At 46.7% G+C, this 18686-nt stretch overlaps 1 protein-coding gene across 1 annotated transcript in view; it reads left to right on the forward strand.

Annotated features, from left to right (window-relative positions):
* Positions 1 to 18686, forward strand: part of LOC144140010 (beta-mannosidase-like) — a 119488-nt gene that overhangs the window by 76532 nt on the left and 24270 nt on the right. The window contains exons 11-13 of the mRNA XM_077672224.1: positions 6316 to 6398; positions 15373 to 15551; positions 18164 to 18346. Of these exons, the coding sequence (XP_077528350.1) occupies positions 6316 to 6398; positions 15373 to 15551; positions 18164 to 18346 (445 nt within the window). The remainder of the gene's footprint in view (positions 1 to 6315; positions 6399 to 15372; positions 15552 to 18163; positions 18347 to 18686) is intronic.

The following is an 18686-nucleotide window of genomic DNA, read 5'->3' on the forward strand; positions in this document are numbered from 1 at the left end:
AAATGCACAATCGCCACTGCAGATTCACGGCGGGCAAATTCGGGATGGTTCCGTACCGGCAGCAAGGGTGGTGTTTTGCGACCCTTCTTGAAGACGAATCTTAACCTTCAGGATTCGCGTTTCGCTCTCGGCAGGTTTCTTGGCTATCTCGACAGCTTCTTGCCGTCCTTCTTTTTCCCGTTCTGCAGTATCACAGAGTGTTCTCTCCCAGCTGCCCTCTCTGGACGCTGCTCCGCCCGCTGGGCGTCTATCCGCCGGCGAAGATCCACTCCTCAGACACCTAGCTGCATCCCGATCGCCACTATCAAATTTTCTGTCGATGTTACGGGTGGGATCCTGGAAGGATCGCCACTTTTGTTATGAATGGGCCAGGGACCACACAGGCGGAGTAGAACACTGTTTAACACGCCTGAGACTACATTCAACAACACGAAGGACAAGCACAAGGCAGTAGACGGTGGGGCTTTATAGACAGGACGGGTTTGGGGCACACGGAAGCACAGCCAACAGTTTGAAGGTACACAAAATAGTCTCGCAGTTCGGACGGTCCGAGAGCAATGCCCGATAAGCAAGTGAGCTCACATTCCGTCGCCATGGGCTTCTGTTGGCTCCAACAGCAGCAACAGCAGCCCCAACAGCCAGCCCGGAGCGTCAGCAGTCGGCGCACCAGCACCTCAATGACGGCGCCCAGACGCGCTCTTGAGACCTGGCGGAGGATAGCGACGGTCTTCTTCCAGGTGGCTCGTGTACCAGGCCCCTGAACCAACAGTTGGGGCACTGTTTGGAAACTTTTGTGGTGATGTAGGCGGCCCGCTAGTAATAAATACAGGTCACTAAGGGCTTCGGATGTTTTTCTTCCCAATCGTCCGGCTCCAAGACACCAGCACCCTGTAGAGCGGCCAGGGAGTCAACCTGAAACACATTGTTTTATGATTGCGTGATTTCGCTTCAAATTGCAGTTTATGACTACATGAAGATATTCACAATGTTGCGGTGTTCTTGCTAGCATCCGTTATCGCCCCTTCGGCTTGGTGAGATTGACTGCAAAACTGGCACACGTGCACAAGATGGCTCTTAGCATCAGGATCTACCTCTGGGACTGCATTGAAACCTCATCGCTTTTGACGAGCTCATCTGCGCGGATGGTGCCAATCTCGTCGAATGGCTTTCGAACGCGCGTGCATACTTGGAGTTCAAACTGAAGGCACTCACCACGGAACGGCCCACTTTCGCGTTTCACGCTGCCTTCTATCACCGCGTAAATAATGGTGGGACTTTTTGTGCTGTTTCTTCGTATTCAAAAAGACCGCTGATGACATAGAACGTGTTTGCCAATTTTCGTGAGATGCAGCACTTGAAAGGCATCACGAGTAATAGCGTGAGACTCTTGCTGCAAGGTCTTTCCCCACCAAACAGCCTCATTTGGCGGCGTCCACGTCGTTCTGCTCAGCCACGGGAGAGGCTTTGCCGTTTGATGAATGTCCTGGAACAGGTATTTGCGCGAAGGTATGGCCTTCGATGAAGCACAACAACTTCACTAATAAATCTAAAGAGCAATTATCTGAACACTGAATGAATTTATTTATTTATTTATTTATTTATTTATTTACCCTCAGGGCCGGAAGGCAATACAGAGGGGAGTGGTTACAATCTACAATACAAACATAATAAAAAAGCAGTCAGTTACAATACAAACGCAAATAAAGCAATCAGTTTGTTATATAAAGATACATTCATATCAAGTAAATAAACAATTCAGGTAAATAACAAAAGCAGTCAGATAAAATATAAACGCAAATAAAGCAATCAGTTTGTTATGTAAAGATGAGTTCACCTTATTATACAATGTTAGGTAGGGTATCGTGAAAAAAATGGTTATCAGTAATCGATACAACTTCTGCAGGAAGGTGGTTCCAGTCTCGTGATGTACGGGGTATAAATGATTGCGCGAACGTTCTCGTAAGACACGAATTGAGACCTACTTTGTGAGCGTGATCAATGCGATGGGAATGGTAGGACGGAGAGAGAATTAATTTATGGCGTAGCTCATTATGATGATATAGTTTGTGAAATAAGCTGAGGCGAGACATTTTACGACGAGTCTGTAGTAACGGCAGGTCAAGACTGGACTTCATAGTAGTTATGCTGGCTGTACGGTTATAATTGGAAAGAATGAAGCGTGCAGAGTTATTCTGGACCATTTCAAGACGGTAGGTTAGTTTATCGTGACTGGGGTCCCATACTGATGAAGCATATTCAAATTTAGAGCGCACTAGTGTTTTATACAGTAGTAGTTTTAATGATGGTGGTGCGTTATGGAAGTTCCTACGCAAGTAGCCCAGCATTCTGTTAGCGTTATTAGCAACATATTCCACGTGAGCATCCCACGCTAGGTTAAAAGTAATATGGACACCTAAGTATTTGTAAGAGTCAACGGATTGCAAGCATACGTTATTGAGGTAGTAGGAACATCGAGTTACGTTAATCCTAGAAACATGCATGACTTTACATTTATTTGTATTCAGTTCCATTAGCCAGGTATTACACCAGTTATTAATAGCAGAGAGACCAGATTGAAGTATTCGACTATCATTTTCGCTGTTTATTTCCCGAAATATAACACAGTCATCTGCGAAAAGGTGCAAATTAGAAGACACGACATTATGAAGGTCGTTAATATCGATAAGAAATAAAAGCGGACCAAGGACGGATCCTTGGGGTACACCAGAATCAACATTACTTAGTTTGGAGTTATGGCCGTTAGCTGAAACAAATTGGGTACGATTAGTTAGAAAATACTCAATCCATCTAAGGACATTCCGATCTATGTTTAGTTTTCCTAGCTTATGGAGTAGTAGTTTATGTGATACCTTATCGAATGCTTTTGAAAAATCCAGAAAAATACAGTTGGCGTGTGATGAGCGATCTAGGATTTGATGCAGCTTATGAGTTAGCAATGCAAGCTGAGTTTCACATGAGTATGATTTGCGAAATTCATGTTGTGCCGATGTGAAAAATGAGTTTGATTCTAGGAATTTTACCAAGTTGGAGTAAATTGCGTGTTCTAAAAGCTTGCAACAAGTACTTGTAAGAGAAATAGGACGGTAGTTAGCTGGATTAGATTTGTTCCCCGATTTGTGAACTGGAGCCACCTTTCCGATTTTCCATGATATGGGAAGACTGGACATATCTAATGATTGTTGAAAAATTTTTGTTAGTAGGATGGCACTGTAGGTGGACGTGTTTTTTAGAAATTTTGTTGTGATGTTGTCATAACCAGGGGAGGAATGATTACAAAGACCACTAATTAATTTATATATACCAGCTATGTCGAAAGATATTTGAGGCATGATGGTGTATTTATAGTGATTTGTCACAGGAAGGTAGTTGTGTTTTGCATCCGAAAAAATGTTAACGAATACCTCTTGCAAGACAGTGGCACTTTGATCTTCAGGGATCGGATTATTTGACGCGTCAACCAAGCTAATTTTGTCAGAATATGACGGATTAATAGCTCGCCAGAACTGTCCAGGGTTGTTTTTAGCATGGCTGGTAGTGTATTGGTTAAAAAGTACAATTTGGCATTTTTAATAGCTGAAACATAAGCATTTGAAGCAATATTATAGGCGGACCAGCGCGTGTTTGTAGGATTTCGTTTGGCCTGGCGATAAAGACGCTTCTTTTTGTTAGCTAGACGTTTGATATGAATATTGTACCAAGGTGCATGCGTGTTAGTGGTGATTGTACGTTGTGGAATGTGCTTTTCGGTTAGTTCATGAACTTTACGCGCAAATGACTCTGGTATTGAAAATAACGCTTTAATATGCTGAGTATAGGCCCACCCTTACACAGTGAAATATCTAGACTTCGAATTAAAAAGGGGGGGGGGGGGGTAGGCAGGTGAACCTGCTTTTGCATTACGAGGAAACCCTAAGGCTGCGTAATCAAAAACCAACAAGTTTATTCTAAAGCAGGAGAACGGAAACGCAAAACTACCCAGCGCTTCCTTCGGCAGGAGAAATGAGCAGAGAGCAACTCTATGTCGACGTAATAACGGATGGAGCCTCGTCACCTGGCAAGGCATAGCGGTAAAATACCGACCACAAGTAATGTAAGCACCCCCTTTACAAACGATTACAAGGAAACTACGATACTTCAGTCAGATGAGACAAACAACAGTCGTCACCTGCACAATTTTTTTTGTGTTCCTAAGATGCTGCTGTCGTCCTGCCTTTGGCCGGGCCTCTTCCATGGTTCTGGCTTCCACCCCCGTCCGCACTTGACTACCCGGCCACCCGTCGGCCTCCCCAGTCAAGCCTAGTAATTCGGCACTATGCTCTCGGCTCTCCCCAGTCAAGCATAGTACCGCGGTATACTATACTGCGCGCACATTTCGCGTGTAAGTTTGGTGTCTCCCTGTGGCTGTGAACTGATCTCCTGTCGTCATGCACGATATCTTCTGTTCTCTACGGTCGTCATGCACGCATGCGCTTAACCACTTCGGCTAAAACGGTCCACAACATACCCGCGTGCGCCCGGGCGCCACCAATTTATATGAATGAATTCGTCTCCAGTTGCCTCTGGGATTAGGCGTAACGCTTTACTTATACTCCGCGTTTAGGGAGCCAGAATAACGATGAATGAGTTGTGAATGTTTCTTAGATTTCAGGATTGCCAGTGTTTTCTTTCATTACCAGGACGATAAATGTTCTATAAGTGTCAGTCCACAAAGAGAATTCTATCAGCAGAGGTACTTTCGATGGCGGGTAAAGCACACAAGCAATAAATTCGCAATATTTGGCGGCCTGCATAAAGCATTATATGTGCACAGATTGTTTTGAAAGATGCAATAGGCGTACAAAATAGTGAATGCATACAACTACAGTCACGTATGCTACTTCACTCGACGGTAACTCAATGCGAGGGCCCGAAGACTGCAGTAAGACCCGTCTTAAATGCGTACTAGGTGCAAATACTGTCAAACAAGTTCCTCGCCAGTTTAATTAAATTGGTTTTCTTATTTTGACTTGTATCGCAAAAACAAGCGCCGGATGATGAAATTGTTGAATGCTGAAGCAGCTTGGCACGGCACATCAGCCGTGGTGGTCATAACGACAGCCAAGAAATTGGGAACTACGATTCTTCCCCCTAGCTTTTACAGTTGGATTTCGCGTTACAACTTTCCCCGGCAATAGGGCAAGTAGTCAGCTGGTTTATCATTGCGGATGAGGACGGTGGAAAAGAGGGTAAATTAGGGATTTGCTGCGCCCTCCAGTCTGTGGTTGTATCATCTACGCTGTATTATCACCACGAATTAACCAACATTCACGCACTTTAGGGATTACCATTCCATTTATTGCCTTTTTGGCTGTGCAAGCAACGGCCGCGGTTCGGTCTCTAGTCATCTACCCAGCGCTCATGAGCGTTGCTAGGAAAAAAATTCGGATGCTTTTTCAGCTCGGTGGCCGCCGCACGCGGTAAAGAAGCATCACACGTACGAAATATTTAGGGTAGCGTCGCGGCCGTGACGAACCGCGGAGGCAAATAATTTGCAGATATATATTCTCGCCCAAACCCAAAGGCAGGACAAATGCTGGAGCCGGAATTTCCGCTATTCAGTTTGCCGTGCCGATCCATCCACTATTGGTCATCAACTAAAAGTCAGCACTGGACTAGCTACCTAATTTCAAAAGTTTTTACCTCCTCAAGATAGCGCTTACAAGAATAGATGACACCCTCTTCGGACGAGAACCACGCCTCACGGATTTTACAAGCTTGGCCAACTCCCAGGCTTTGTGAAGTTGACCTCATGCACTGGTCTGTATGCTGGGATGACACTCTTGACTGACGTCAGCGGATAAGTAGTGTTAACTCTGATTTATTACACATTTTCCTCCACTCGTGGAGCTGTTTCGCTCCGGTGGTAAACTTCACGCTGTGAACACTCTAAACCTTCTCTTTGCACTTTTTGTTTTCTCGCTGCTCTCAACAGCGTTTCCAGATATAGTTTCTAAAAGTGTGATGCTAAGGGCACGTTCCTCAAACTACCCACTTGCATTTTCCCTTGGCTCACCAACACGGTCAGTGCGGTTCCAAACTTCTGGTTTCTCTTTGTAGTATTGGAAGTAGTGTAAGGAAAATGCGTAATGATTGCCTTGGCCGCGTATTTTGGGAACACTATGTAATTTGATCGACGCCCGATGCGATGTCATACTAGCCTTGTGATTTGCCTAAGGGGGCACTGAGTGTGAAGTGCTCACCGCTGGGGGCGAGTCATCAGAGACAGCCATTGGCGTATGGTATTTTGTTGTGCAGGTTCGGCGTCTCCACCGTCACCCCTCAATTGTTATTTGGGTGGGCAACAACGAAATAGAAGAGACTCTAAGTGGAGGGTATTGGTACGTCTACTACGTCTCTTTATATATTTTGCATAGCTCTTAACAATATGGTTCACACTGTACGGTCATTCATCTCATGTATTTCTGTTAGATGTTTTGAAACACAACCGCCTGGGTTTACTTATTTTATGCCTCAGGCTCTGCTATGCTCACATAGATACTTCGTAGCACATTTGTTTTTCGAAATCCCGCACTTGGGTGTTCAGCATTAAACGGTAGAGATGTGTTAGTCTTAATTAACTGCTGCAACTCGTTTTCCGCAGTTATTTCTGGAAAGAGTCAGTTTTGCAGCCCAACCAAATCGGTGTTTCAAGTGCTTTGGGGATTTCGGGTGAAAAACGGTCGTTGAAACCTGAAGATAGCCTGTATTGGTCTTCAGGTGGCGTAAGATGGTTTAAAAGGAGAATGAGTACACGTTTTTCTCTGAGAATGCTGATTAGCCAAGCGGTATTAAACGCCTATGACCCACACGGATAGAGAATGGATGCGTATTTATTTTTCTCATCTTTTGATAATGGCAGTGGCTGTTGCATTTTGATTACATATTAAGTATGAAACTACGACAGTTTTATCATAGCAGCCTAACGTGGGTGCGGTCCATTTCTTTTCTGGAGGACATTTATAATAATGATAATAATAATAATAGTAATAATATAATAATATTATAATAATAGTCTTTATTTCCATCAATACAAGTGATGGAGGAGGTGGGAGCAAAAGCAAAAAATCGCTTGACGGAGCGCCACCACCCTTACGGCTGGCAGTGACAGCAAACCGCAATAGGGGGCAGAGTTTGACATTGTACTACGGTCTGCGTAGAGAGACAAAAAAAACATGACATGCTGGTACGCTCTGCATTGCAAAAAAAAGAAAACAAATGACATTAAACTACGCTCTGCGTAATGAAAAAAATACAAAAATGACATTCATAGTGGACTAAAAAAAGCAACTGTCAAACAAACAAAAATCATACGCACAAACAATTTGACTACTCACTAACAAATTCGTAAAGCAAATCAAGCTTTTTTTGTAAATAGACATTCAAAGTTACGCACCACTGATCTCAATGTTAACCATGAATCGTACATTCTCATGTAGAACGGAGATTGTCGGCATGATAACTGCGTAAAAATGACAATGAAAAATTAGGGAAACAATTCGGGACCGGTAGGGACAAGTTGGGACAGGGACAAGTAGGGACAGTAAAAAATTAGAAAAAATTCCCCCGCATTTCCCCGAGGGGGAGAATGTGAAAGTGCGAATGCACGGTTGTCGGCCCGCTTGCGGCGCTTGCGCTCGGCCCCCGCAGCCCACCGCCTCGCCGCCTTCTCTTCCATCTCTTCCATCGGGTTTGTAGTATCACGTGTACACCACGCAGTTATCAAGCCGCTATAACGCCGCTGAGTCGCCAACGCACGCCGCTGACGACGTAATTTGAATGCGTTAAAGATATAAGGCGCGTCTAACACTGATATCACCGTCGCGTCTGTGGCTTGGTCGGTAGCGCGTCGCGCTGCGGCCCGCAAAGTCCTCGGATCGAAACCTGGCGCCGGATGCTGTTTTTTCTTTAAAGAGCACTGCGGACGCCGCCGCCGACGCCGGCGGTGGATGGTTTGGGGTCGCTTATAAAGAGCATTTGCTCTTAAAACAAGCCTAAAGCTCCTTATTGTGGGCCCAGATGGTCATGAGAGGGACACTACAACAGATATTCATTGTTTCTGGCCCCTTGCCGTGACGCACTCCCTACAAGACATTAATTTGTATTCAAATACCGCGTCGTTTCAAAGTCCTCGCCATCGTTTAACAGAACTTCGCCGCAGTGGGCAGTCTACGCACGTAAACAGCAGTGGAACGCATGTTGTCGTTTTTATTATTGCCCATTCTCATTTTCAATACTGGCCAAAAATCGGGAGCATCCAGGAGCTAAGTTGCCCGCTTATAATGTTCAAAAATATGAATTAGAAACGTAACAGAAGTAAAATACTGCGGGAAACATGACACCTGAACGTGATGGCGTGCGAGTGGCACAGGTGCACACCAGCTGCGACTAACCTTGATTGTACCGAAACTGTGGTCTGTACCAGTGTGTACCAGTAAATCTAATACACGCATAGTAAGGAAGATACGCGTACACGGTGTAGCCGAAAAGAAGCTGCTAGAGTAATGCGCCTAAAAAGGGAAAAAAACTGAAAACGAGCGAACAGACGCAGATACTTTGTAGCAGCAAAGAAGTGTTTATTATGTGCCATCAGCCTCTTCACTTTAAAGCAACTTAGCACACTTAGGTTTAGGACCAATTCTGACAAAGAATGTGAACGTTTGAGTTTCTGCAACTTTGTCCCGATCTTTTAAACTATAAATACAAATCCTTTTCTCCGTAGAGTTATAGGCGTGGAAGCCAGTGCAATAAAAGAAGAGAGGAATTTTGCAATTTTTGCGACTTCCCTGTGAACCAATTATAAGAAGCAAGTGTAGCTGGTAATACTATAGTCATCTTGTAGTCATTGAATGTTTGCGACAAACCTACGACAAATCATGGGTTATAGCTCTCAAATCTCCGAAAGGTCATGCATCGCGTGACAAAGACGTTGTGGGTAGCGCGGCGCTAACGCGGGATTCATGGGTCTGTAACGAAGAAGAAAAAGGAGTAACAGTGAGTTCGGGACGGTACGCTACTCGTTCAGACTCACTTTTACCATTTGAAGAGTAGCAACACGAAGAGATCGGGTGGTATGTTCATTTTTGTGGTTATCGGCAATGCGAAGTGAGCTGCACCGAGCTGCGCTGCAGGTTTCCAGGGCTTAATTTCTACCTGTTCACTTACGGAACTATGTGTGCGGTGTCAGGTCCCTGAAACAATCGAACTTTTTTTTTTCTCCACTGTCGCCGTTTCTCAACAGCTAGACAACTGTTTTTGAAGAACCCGATTGAGCGTTTGGGATTGACTTTTTCGTTTCAACTTATATTATCTACTGGCGCAACAATTTAGGGGTTTGCAAAAACGGATATATATATTGTAGAGGCCTCTTCGTCGTCAAAGCATGTGCCCGCTATCATCACCATGGGCCGCTGTGCCAGCGTCATCAGCACGTGGCTTCGGCACGCACGACGAGCCATAGAGAACACCCATGCTGCTGCGCTGCTCGGCCGCATTCCACGGGTAATCCCCGGCTCGCCGACTCCTGCAGCCTTCGAAACTGATCGTAAAATAAATGTAGGGTGAGCCACACGAGCACATCGGCGCCCACATTAATTGGTGACCCAGACGTTGGAAGTATGGAGCCCCACTTCGCTTGCCCGCTTCTGCCCTACCCGGCCTTCCAGCGACGCTACCCACGAGCCTACTTCGTCAAAATGGAAGTGCACTTTCTCATTCGTCGTGTCGACTCACAGACCGAGCGCTTCCTCATCACCACCGCCCTGCTTCCGTACGACCTACGCTGTGAGCCGCTAAAACACGGTGAGCGGCCCTACGACTTGCTACAGGCCTATGTGATGGCGCGCCTCGGCTCGAGTCATTCCCGCCACAAGGACGCTGCGTCGCCCCCTTCCACGGTTACCTCGCACGACGTACCGCATGATAGAATGGGAACCGCTCTGACCTGCTTGCAGCCGCCCTTGCGCCCTGAAGACAACTCAGTGACCCCAGAGCAAAGAGACGTTCTACCACCACCCGGCTTCGCTGAACGTCGATTTACTTCCGGCCACTTCAAGCTGGCTGCGCCCGGCCACTCCACTCAAAGTGCTTCCACCACGGCACTCACGGCAGCGATCTTGCCACCCCACCCACCATTCCACGCTAAGAACCACGAGGTGTGGCTTATGCAGATACAGTGCTTTTTTGACCTGCACCACGTCACAGCCCCGGAGGACCATTACTCACTTATGTACGAGCTCCTACCATCAAGCTTAGCCTTCAGCTTGCCCGAGTCTGGAGCCCAGCCCTACAACGAGCTCAGGACCGTCCTCCTGACGCGCTACGGTCGGTACCTCAAACCACCCACGCCAGCCTGTCGGCCTTGCACCACCCCGGTCGGGGACCTTGTTCCTAGCACCAGCATGCTGGCGTCGGCGGTACCACCCCGCGATGACACCATGGCCACGGCGACAACGTTCTACCACGCTCTACCACGCTCTAACACACTTTTTCGCTAACAACACGTCGATCAATTTCTCTCGAATTGTCACCGGAGATCGCATACAGCAAGTGCTCTACATGGACATGTAAATCACGCTATTGCAAGAAAGAATATTACAAAAAAATCCGCTTACCATCGGGAGCGTTGCATGTTGACACGCCAAAACGGAAAACCACTGTTTCGCGCCTCTTTTCAGCAGCTACCAACTAAACATGGACAACTTCCGCCACATGGTGTCTGTAAGGGGTACCATAACCTATAAAAAAGCATTGCGCCGTAATTTTTCCGCGATTTTTTAAACCTGCATAAATTAGAACGCGCCGCGGGGATATGCGTGACCATATGGTCACGCTGGTACCTAGTGGGTTAAGGCCGACCGCCAGATTTTACCTCTTGTTATACGGGAGACAAGAGCAAAGGCTTGATCGCTTTCAGTTGGTGGTGTCCGCCATCTTCACATTAGCGAGATTATTGTAAATTATTCTGAAACATCATTGCCGATTCGGTTTTTTTTCTTCTTGCCTGCAAAGCCCCCCCCCCCCTCCCAACCAAATTTTCATCAGGCTCTCTACCATGTCAGTTTTATGCAACTCAGCCCTCCACCTCAAAGGTTGCCTACCCTTGCCATAAACATGGTTAGGCCAAGACTGGTGGCACGCTCTCCACCTTATTGCTCACATGTCAAACAAAGTTGTAGGGGGGGGTGTGGTTTGCCGGAGATGAAAAGGAAAGGAAAGGCACTGGGGATATTCTGAGCTCGACAGGGAGCTCACCAGCATACAACCCGGTGCAGGGTATTTGAAGTAGAGGATGAGTGACAGGATAAAGTGGAGAGAGACAGAGGGTAAGAGAGAGAGAGAAAGGAATAAAGAGAGCTGTCAGTTCTGGAAAGCTGTCAGTCCGGGCATATCAGTCAGTCAGTGCACTCCGGGCTACAACCGATGCGTGAGGACGGTCGTCTACAGGTAATGGAGCAGATGGGCGTTGGGTTGCTGGAGGCACCACCGGGAACAGAAGGTCCCCCATGCCGGCGCTGGGAAAGCCTCGATGCTGGAGCGCTCGGTGGAGCTCTGCTCTCAGCAACGCGTGGTAGGGGCAGAAGCAGAGTAGGTGCTCCAGCGTCTCTGGTTCCGGGCAGTCCACACATGCAGGGAAGTTCTTGCGCCCGTGTCGGTGATGGCGCTCCGCCGTATTGCAGCAGTCCAGCCGCATGCGGAGAAGCAGGCAGCGGGCATCCCTGCTGATGCGTGACGGCCGCGACTGTTGCGCCAGGCCACCCACAACCCGAGGGTCGGGGTGCATCGTCTGCACCAAGCCGGCCAGGGCGGGGCGAGCCTCGTCGAAGGTGGTGACTTTCTTGGGAAACTTGGGTGCCCTCCTGGTGGGCCTTACTGGCTTGGGCATCGGCGTTCTCGTTGCACCGGATGAAGGCGGAAGTCCACGCGTTTGCTTCACCGTTGCTCCAGCGGTGGCCGTATAAAGAAACAGTAATGGCCTGCCTGTATACAAAATCAGCAAAAAACAAATGCAGAATATTCCCATGCTATACCGGGCTACACTGAGAAACGGAACCAGGTTCAAAACATACGCGCACTGACATCTTGGAGCAAGCGGTTCTCTTTTAAATTCTAGTCCCACTAGCCGGACATAATTCCGACATGAACACACACTTCACCGGACCCCTCAAGAATAACTGCTTCAGCTATTGGATTTTCTTATTAGCCATGCTGTCCCTTCCCTGATGCAGCCATCATTTCCGTCGTGCAAACGACTAATACTCGCGCCCTTGCGACGGAGACGCATTGCTCGCCAAGACAAAAAAAAAACCGCATATCTGGAGAAACACAAGACAAGTTTTTTTACCTAGACTTTACCTTTATGTTGTCCGTATCAATGCCTCCGTTGACGGATCCGAAGCAGGTGTAGCCTGGGTACGTCCCGATATAACCTTTCTGAATGGCACAAGAAGGATCACCAATACGTACGGGCTTGCAAAAGAAGACATACTCTTCGGATTGCTTGGAACGCAGCAACAATTGCTACAGTCGGTGCTGAATGGCAACCCTTACCTTTGGCTCATCACGGATTCGACCACTGCCTAACAGGAGCCAAGCAAGGCCACCACAAAGTTCATGACAGCCAAAAAACAATCGCCTTAGTCCACATTGCAAAAGAGCCCGGCCTGTGAGTGAGACTTGCCTGCAAACTACTGCAGACGTCCGCCGTAGACGTGAGCCAGCAAGCACATGATCCTGCCAGACCGCGTTCCATCAGAACAACTCCCCTGTCCCCTACCCCGCCATCTGTCCCCACTCCACCGACACGCTACCTTTGCCGATACAAATTGCAGCATGAACGCCGGAAACGCATTGAAGATATTACGCCGTGGGGGTGCCTGCTTGATGACAACACACTCAAAGGGTAGTTATAGATGTTTAATAATACGACATATGCAAATGAAGCCTACATCCCAGATACCATACGCAAATGGTGCATTGAAGCCACATCCTCTATGTTGTCATCCATGTGCCCATACCGCGTGTCACAAGTTGTGCCGGACCTCTACCATTTACTCTAAAACTCCGCCAGCTTCAGCAGGAGTAGGGATGCCTTTCTTCAAACATGGCAAACCCCTGCAGAGCGAAATGCCTATCTAGGGACAGCCCGCAGAGAGTCATGTTGCTCGAGCAAATTCGCCGCCACGCGCTTAAGCGTGGTCTCTTTTGTGCAGTCTGAGGCAAAGCTGACAAACCCCTCAAGATGGCATCCATAAGCAAAGGCACAGAAGCGGGCCATACAGCTATCCCCTTCTTATAATCTCGAACCCCCCTTCTGCTACGAGCCGCCTTGTTGATAAAGGCAATCAATCGCAGAAGTTTTATAAAGAATTTAAAGGCTCCTTGCGAGTCCCTGGTGAGGGATACCGTGGATGGCATTAGCCCTCGCCGTGACTACCCGTTGGAAGCCTTCCTTCTGTCCCTAACAAATCCCGGTGACGCAGAATTCACTCATAAAGGAGATTCTTACCGGGAGTATTGATGGGTTCGCAGTGTTGGAACGCGGCGGAAAGTTTACGAGGGAGTAATAGTTGGGTGGGCCGCCGCTGAGAAACGACGTTATTGAGCAAACCGAGTGGCGCGTGGTTCTAAACTAAAGGCTGCTCGACGTGGGCGATATAGCCGGGCGCGCCGCGAAACACGGGGTACTAAGCTGATTCGCCGCAAAAACAATAATATCGCACGGCCGCGAAATGGCAAATAATGACTCATGATTAAATTGCACAGGTATTTCACCTGCGCGGTTTTTTTATGGCATTGAGGGATCAGGTGGCACTTTTGAATTAGTCTTCGTATTTTCAAAGAGCCTAGCACCTGTTAGGAATTGTTCATTGAGCGAAACGAAAAGATGCCTATTGAACTTGTAGTACCACCTAGCCGTTTTACATTATCAAGGGCTGCAGCGCATGGCCGAAATGCTGATCCCGGCTTCGGGGTCTTCAGGACTTAGTACTCAAACGCGCCTAGATTTACATACTTGTAACTAAGGGTGTTCAAGCAGGCACGCACGCAGCCACAAAGCCAGAGTTATACTGCGGTAGGATTCCTTTCCCAGGAGAAGACGTTAGCGCGGCTCGATTGGTTACGCGGTCGCACTGATAACTGCAGGTCTGAGAATTACAACCACGTTAAGGATCCCGATATTTGTGTCATCATCATCACCAGCCTATCTACGCCCACTGCAGGGCAAATGCCTCTCCCATTAATCTCCAATTGGCCCCATCATGTGCTCTGCGACCAATTTATCCTCGCAAACATCTTGATCTTAACTTTCCATCCAACCTCCTGCCGCCTCTGCAACGCTTGCCTTCTCTGGAGATCCACTCTGTTACCCTTAATGACCAACGGTTATCTTGCCTTCGCATTACATGCCCTGCCTATGTCCATTTCTTCTTCTTAAAGTCTACTAATATGTCCTTCACACGCGTTTGTTCCCTGACCCACTCTGCTCTTTTCTTGTCGCTTAATATTAAACCTATCATCTTCCGTTCGATTTCTCGCTGAGTCATCCTCAATTTAAGTTAAACTCTCTTAGTTAACCTCGAAGTTTCTGCCCCGTAGGTGAGTACCGGTACGATGCAGCTGTCATGCACTTTTTCTTCAGGGACAATGGTAGGCTGTCATTCGTTATCTGGGAATGCCTGCCGTATGCACGCCGCCCAATTCTTACCCTTCTGATTATCTCTCCCTCATGTTTAAGATCCAGGGTTACAACTTTGCGTAAGTAGATATAATAGCTTACCACTTCCACTGCCTCGCCACCGATCTCAAACCGCTGTGCTGTACCGAGGTTGTTGATTATTACAAAGTAATGATATTTGTGTATATTCTCCCCAACCCAGTGTATCGGTTTCACAAAGAACGTTGCTCATCTACTCGTGTACCTACATGCGTGCATGCTTGCTTCTTCTCTTACGTTATTTAATGCATTGGTTCAGAGGGGCCCTGGGCGTGGTCGTTTACTGAAAGTGAGGAACAAGATTTGTTAGTATTTATCGACACATTGGTTTCTACCGTTTTTGTTTCTGGCAGTGGCTGGTGAACGCGTTAGTGTAGTTGTTTATTAACCAGTTTCGTTAGGTGGTACAGCAAGAACTTACCACGTGATTCCGCACTTTTTGCTGCTCGAACTGGGCTTCTAAGGTTCTTCCTAAATTACGAGTAATGCTTTTTAAAGTGAACATGAAGCGGTAGTTACGCTTTTAATTTACATGTATTAATTCATAAATTGCCGGATAGAAGGGAACTAAGCTTTTTGTTGTGTGATATTTCCTACAGGATAAGTGAGCAGAAGGTCCTCGACGATTACAGAAAGCTCTACATCGACACCATCATGCGAGTGGTTGAGCGAGAAGACCCCTCCCGCCCTTTCGTCCCGTCCACCCCAAGCAACGGCAGGCAACCGCCGACGTCTTCGGGGTTTTCTGGCGACCCGTGCAGCCAAACTAGCGGCGACAGTAAGTAAAAAAATCCTTATTGTTTCCGAAAAGGTTAAAAATGTACCAAGCAGACTTGGGACGGTGGCATCATCCTATTGGAGAGTGTGCTTGTGTTGGACAGTATGCCTGTGCTACAAGGTTGCTGAAGACGCTTTTGAAGCTACGATGTGTTTTACGCCGGGCAGCGGGACCGCAATCTGAAATTCCGTCGTATAAATGGGTGTAGCGCCGCTATAACCATGGTGGAGTGCCGCATTGGACTCAATCGTTTTGATATCATAAGGCCTGCCCTGGTGTTTATCCACATAACTGTTATAGCACTCTACATTCCAAGCTACCAACGTCTCAAAACGTTCGTGGCTTGGCATGTAGAGTAACCATTCCAATGATCATTCAAAATCAGGGCGAGACCTTCGATTGACACTGGGGCTACCATGGTTCCCAAGAAACACGCCGTTTTTAAAACCTAGTGGTATCCCGCCCTCATTCACTCGTATTGTACACCAACGCTAGATATTCATTTTGCAGGACAAAAGGTAAGGTTCTCGAACCGGAGTTTCTCAATTGCTTAAATGCGAAGAAGTATGATAGCTTAAATTTGCAGAGTAAAAGGTTTGCGTTTCTTGAGCGCGGAACAAAAACCGACAAGACGGCAGTAGCATCAACACGACACTTGCGATCTCACTGCGCCGACAACTCGAAGAACGAACGGTTCACTCGTGGTCGACCTTATGTTTATAAACGCTTGAATCAAATCCTCCGGAAACAACTCCGCATGATTTAAACATACGAAGCTGACGATGGAGACAATTAAAATGAGGTCTCTTGATTTCAAATTTGTTTATATTATGAAATGCGACAATTTTGTGTTTAAAGACAGGTTCCCGCTTAACAAGCTTTGAGTTTAACAGTATATTTTAGAATTCGCGGGAATTTAAAATGCCCAAGCAACGAAGAAGAATTCGGGTTTCTTGTAGCTCAGGTTCACGCTCGTTCGGGTCTGCGTACCATCGCTGAATCTTTTACCTTCAAAATCGGTTGGCCCATGCGCTTCCCAGTACAGCATTTTTTCTTAGGTATACCCCAGCCCCATATGTTGATTCTCTGCATGTGTATATATTAATTCATCATCGCCGGAGTAAACACGTTCATTCGTTGTGATATCATAAGTGGAGGCAATTGATTGAAGGGAATATATAAAAAAAGAAAATTACCAGAATAAGTGCAGTGAGTAAAAGTATGCATCTTTTACGCCACCTTCGCCAAAATAAAGGGTTAACATTCAGACGTCATTGCGAAAATGCTTATTTGCTGTAATGCCAAAGCACTATATTTTATTTTAACAATATGAAGATCACAAGGTGATTCACTTTCTGTTGACAATCATGACGTGGTGTCGAGTGTATATTGGAGTGGACATTGCCTCGGTTAAAGTATTGTGTTCTCTCGTTATTATCGCCTTGATCTTCTTTTTTTCCTTTGTGCCATTTTCTTGTAGATTAGAAAATAAGGAACACTGGCACCAAGTTCTCCATCCTAACATTGATATAATTGGCTGCAGTACAGTACGAAGACGCCTTACCAGCAATTTATGCAACAGGTCGGAAACGTGTCGAAGGGTAATTTTAATTGATGCGGCCGTCACCTACCTAACATTACCAGCAATGGTAAAATCGCTACCAGTTTGACGAAAGACGCATCGCACTTTGTAAACCAGCCGCTACAAAGTGACATTGTCTAGCCCTTCCAGGAACCGTAAATACTCTCCTAGGCCGCTTCGGAGAGTGGTGTTGTTTCACCAGGCGGGGTCGGTCACCAGTCTCCTCAGCTTCCACAAAGCGGCAGAAAATAAACGCTGAGTGTTCAGAAACTCACAGGAGCACACCATCATGCATAAGAACAACCTTAAATGTGTCCCAATTAAGAAAAAACCGGAGTAAATAGGGTTTAAATACACAAACTTGCAAATTATTACTAAAATTTCGCGCGGCTTGCTTGCCGCCGGAATATTGGGCGGGAAAATACAGGCCACGCGGGACCACATTAAGCAATGCCAAAACGCGTACGCCGTCACATCCTGCAGCTGTACTATTTCAACAGTGTCACTAAAATCTTTCGTCATGGCTCAGAACGTCGATGTGGGCCGTACGGTGACCGCAAGGGGAACTGGTTGGAGCAACTGCATTTTTAATATTTCTAGCCAGTTGCTGAAAGCTTTTTCTTAGATTTTCGGTATTAGTTGGCAAGAAGGTATTGTTTACGGGTAAAAGCACAAATGCTGGAATTTGATGTGAGCGCTTGTTTAGGGAGAGACATGGACAATCAGTCACGTTAACCCTAAATATATGCTATTAGAGTAACTGCGCCATTTCACTTTTGAAATAGTCATTTACACATTATTCCTGTAAGCCTCATTACATGTCTGGGCGAAGACATTTTTTTATACTGACGTGAGCGCCCAATGTACAAGATCCATCAAGAGAGACAGGTGGATGTCACAGAGGTGTTCTGGTTTACATCTACCTTATCTGGACTGTTTCCGGCACGCTTGTAAAGATTTTTTCATATTTGTTGTTTTGTGCGCTCTCCTATTTGGTGAATAAATTTTTGTCACGCGACCTTATTTCCAGCTCACTACTGGAACCTCGGAAATGACGGCTGGAGCCCAAGTGAACATCTGGTGTCGCGGTTTGTTTCCGAGCACGGGGTCCAGTCGTATCCTTTCAAGGAAACCTTCCTTTCCGTGGCAAATGAGTCCTCAATAACCTACCCGTTCTCGGAGTTTCTCCGGCACAGGCAACATGGAGTAGACGGTAAGTACATTCATAAGCTTCAACGCCGCACTGAAGTGTCCCTTTAGTGGTCGGTGACATTGGGAGCCCAATGCGGAGATGAGGAACGTCCTCCTACCTACCTTACATCATAGCTAGAAAATGGATGCTAAAGAAACGAATGCGGGGAAAAAACATTGCAGAGCACACACAGCAATGCGGAGTTCTCCTGCAGTATTCTTGGTTCGGGCCGTCACATTCATCATGACACTCCATTTTTCATTGTACGAAAGCTTCAGTGCAGGTCGCAGCAAATCAATCCAGTTACTTCGAAACTTATTATAACAATTTTGTAGGAGGATCGAGTGAACAAAGAACCTCT

The sequence above is a fragment of the Haemaphysalis longicornis genome, unplaced genomic scaffold (assembly GCF_048455015.1).
Source record: "Haemaphysalis longicornis isolate Haplotype H1 unplaced genomic scaffold, Haemaphysalis longicornis Haplotype H1 scaffold_5, whole genome shotgun sequence".
NCBI classification, from domain to species: Eukaryota; Metazoa; Arthropoda; class Arachnida; order Ixodida; family Ixodidae; genus Haemaphysalis; species Haemaphysalis longicornis.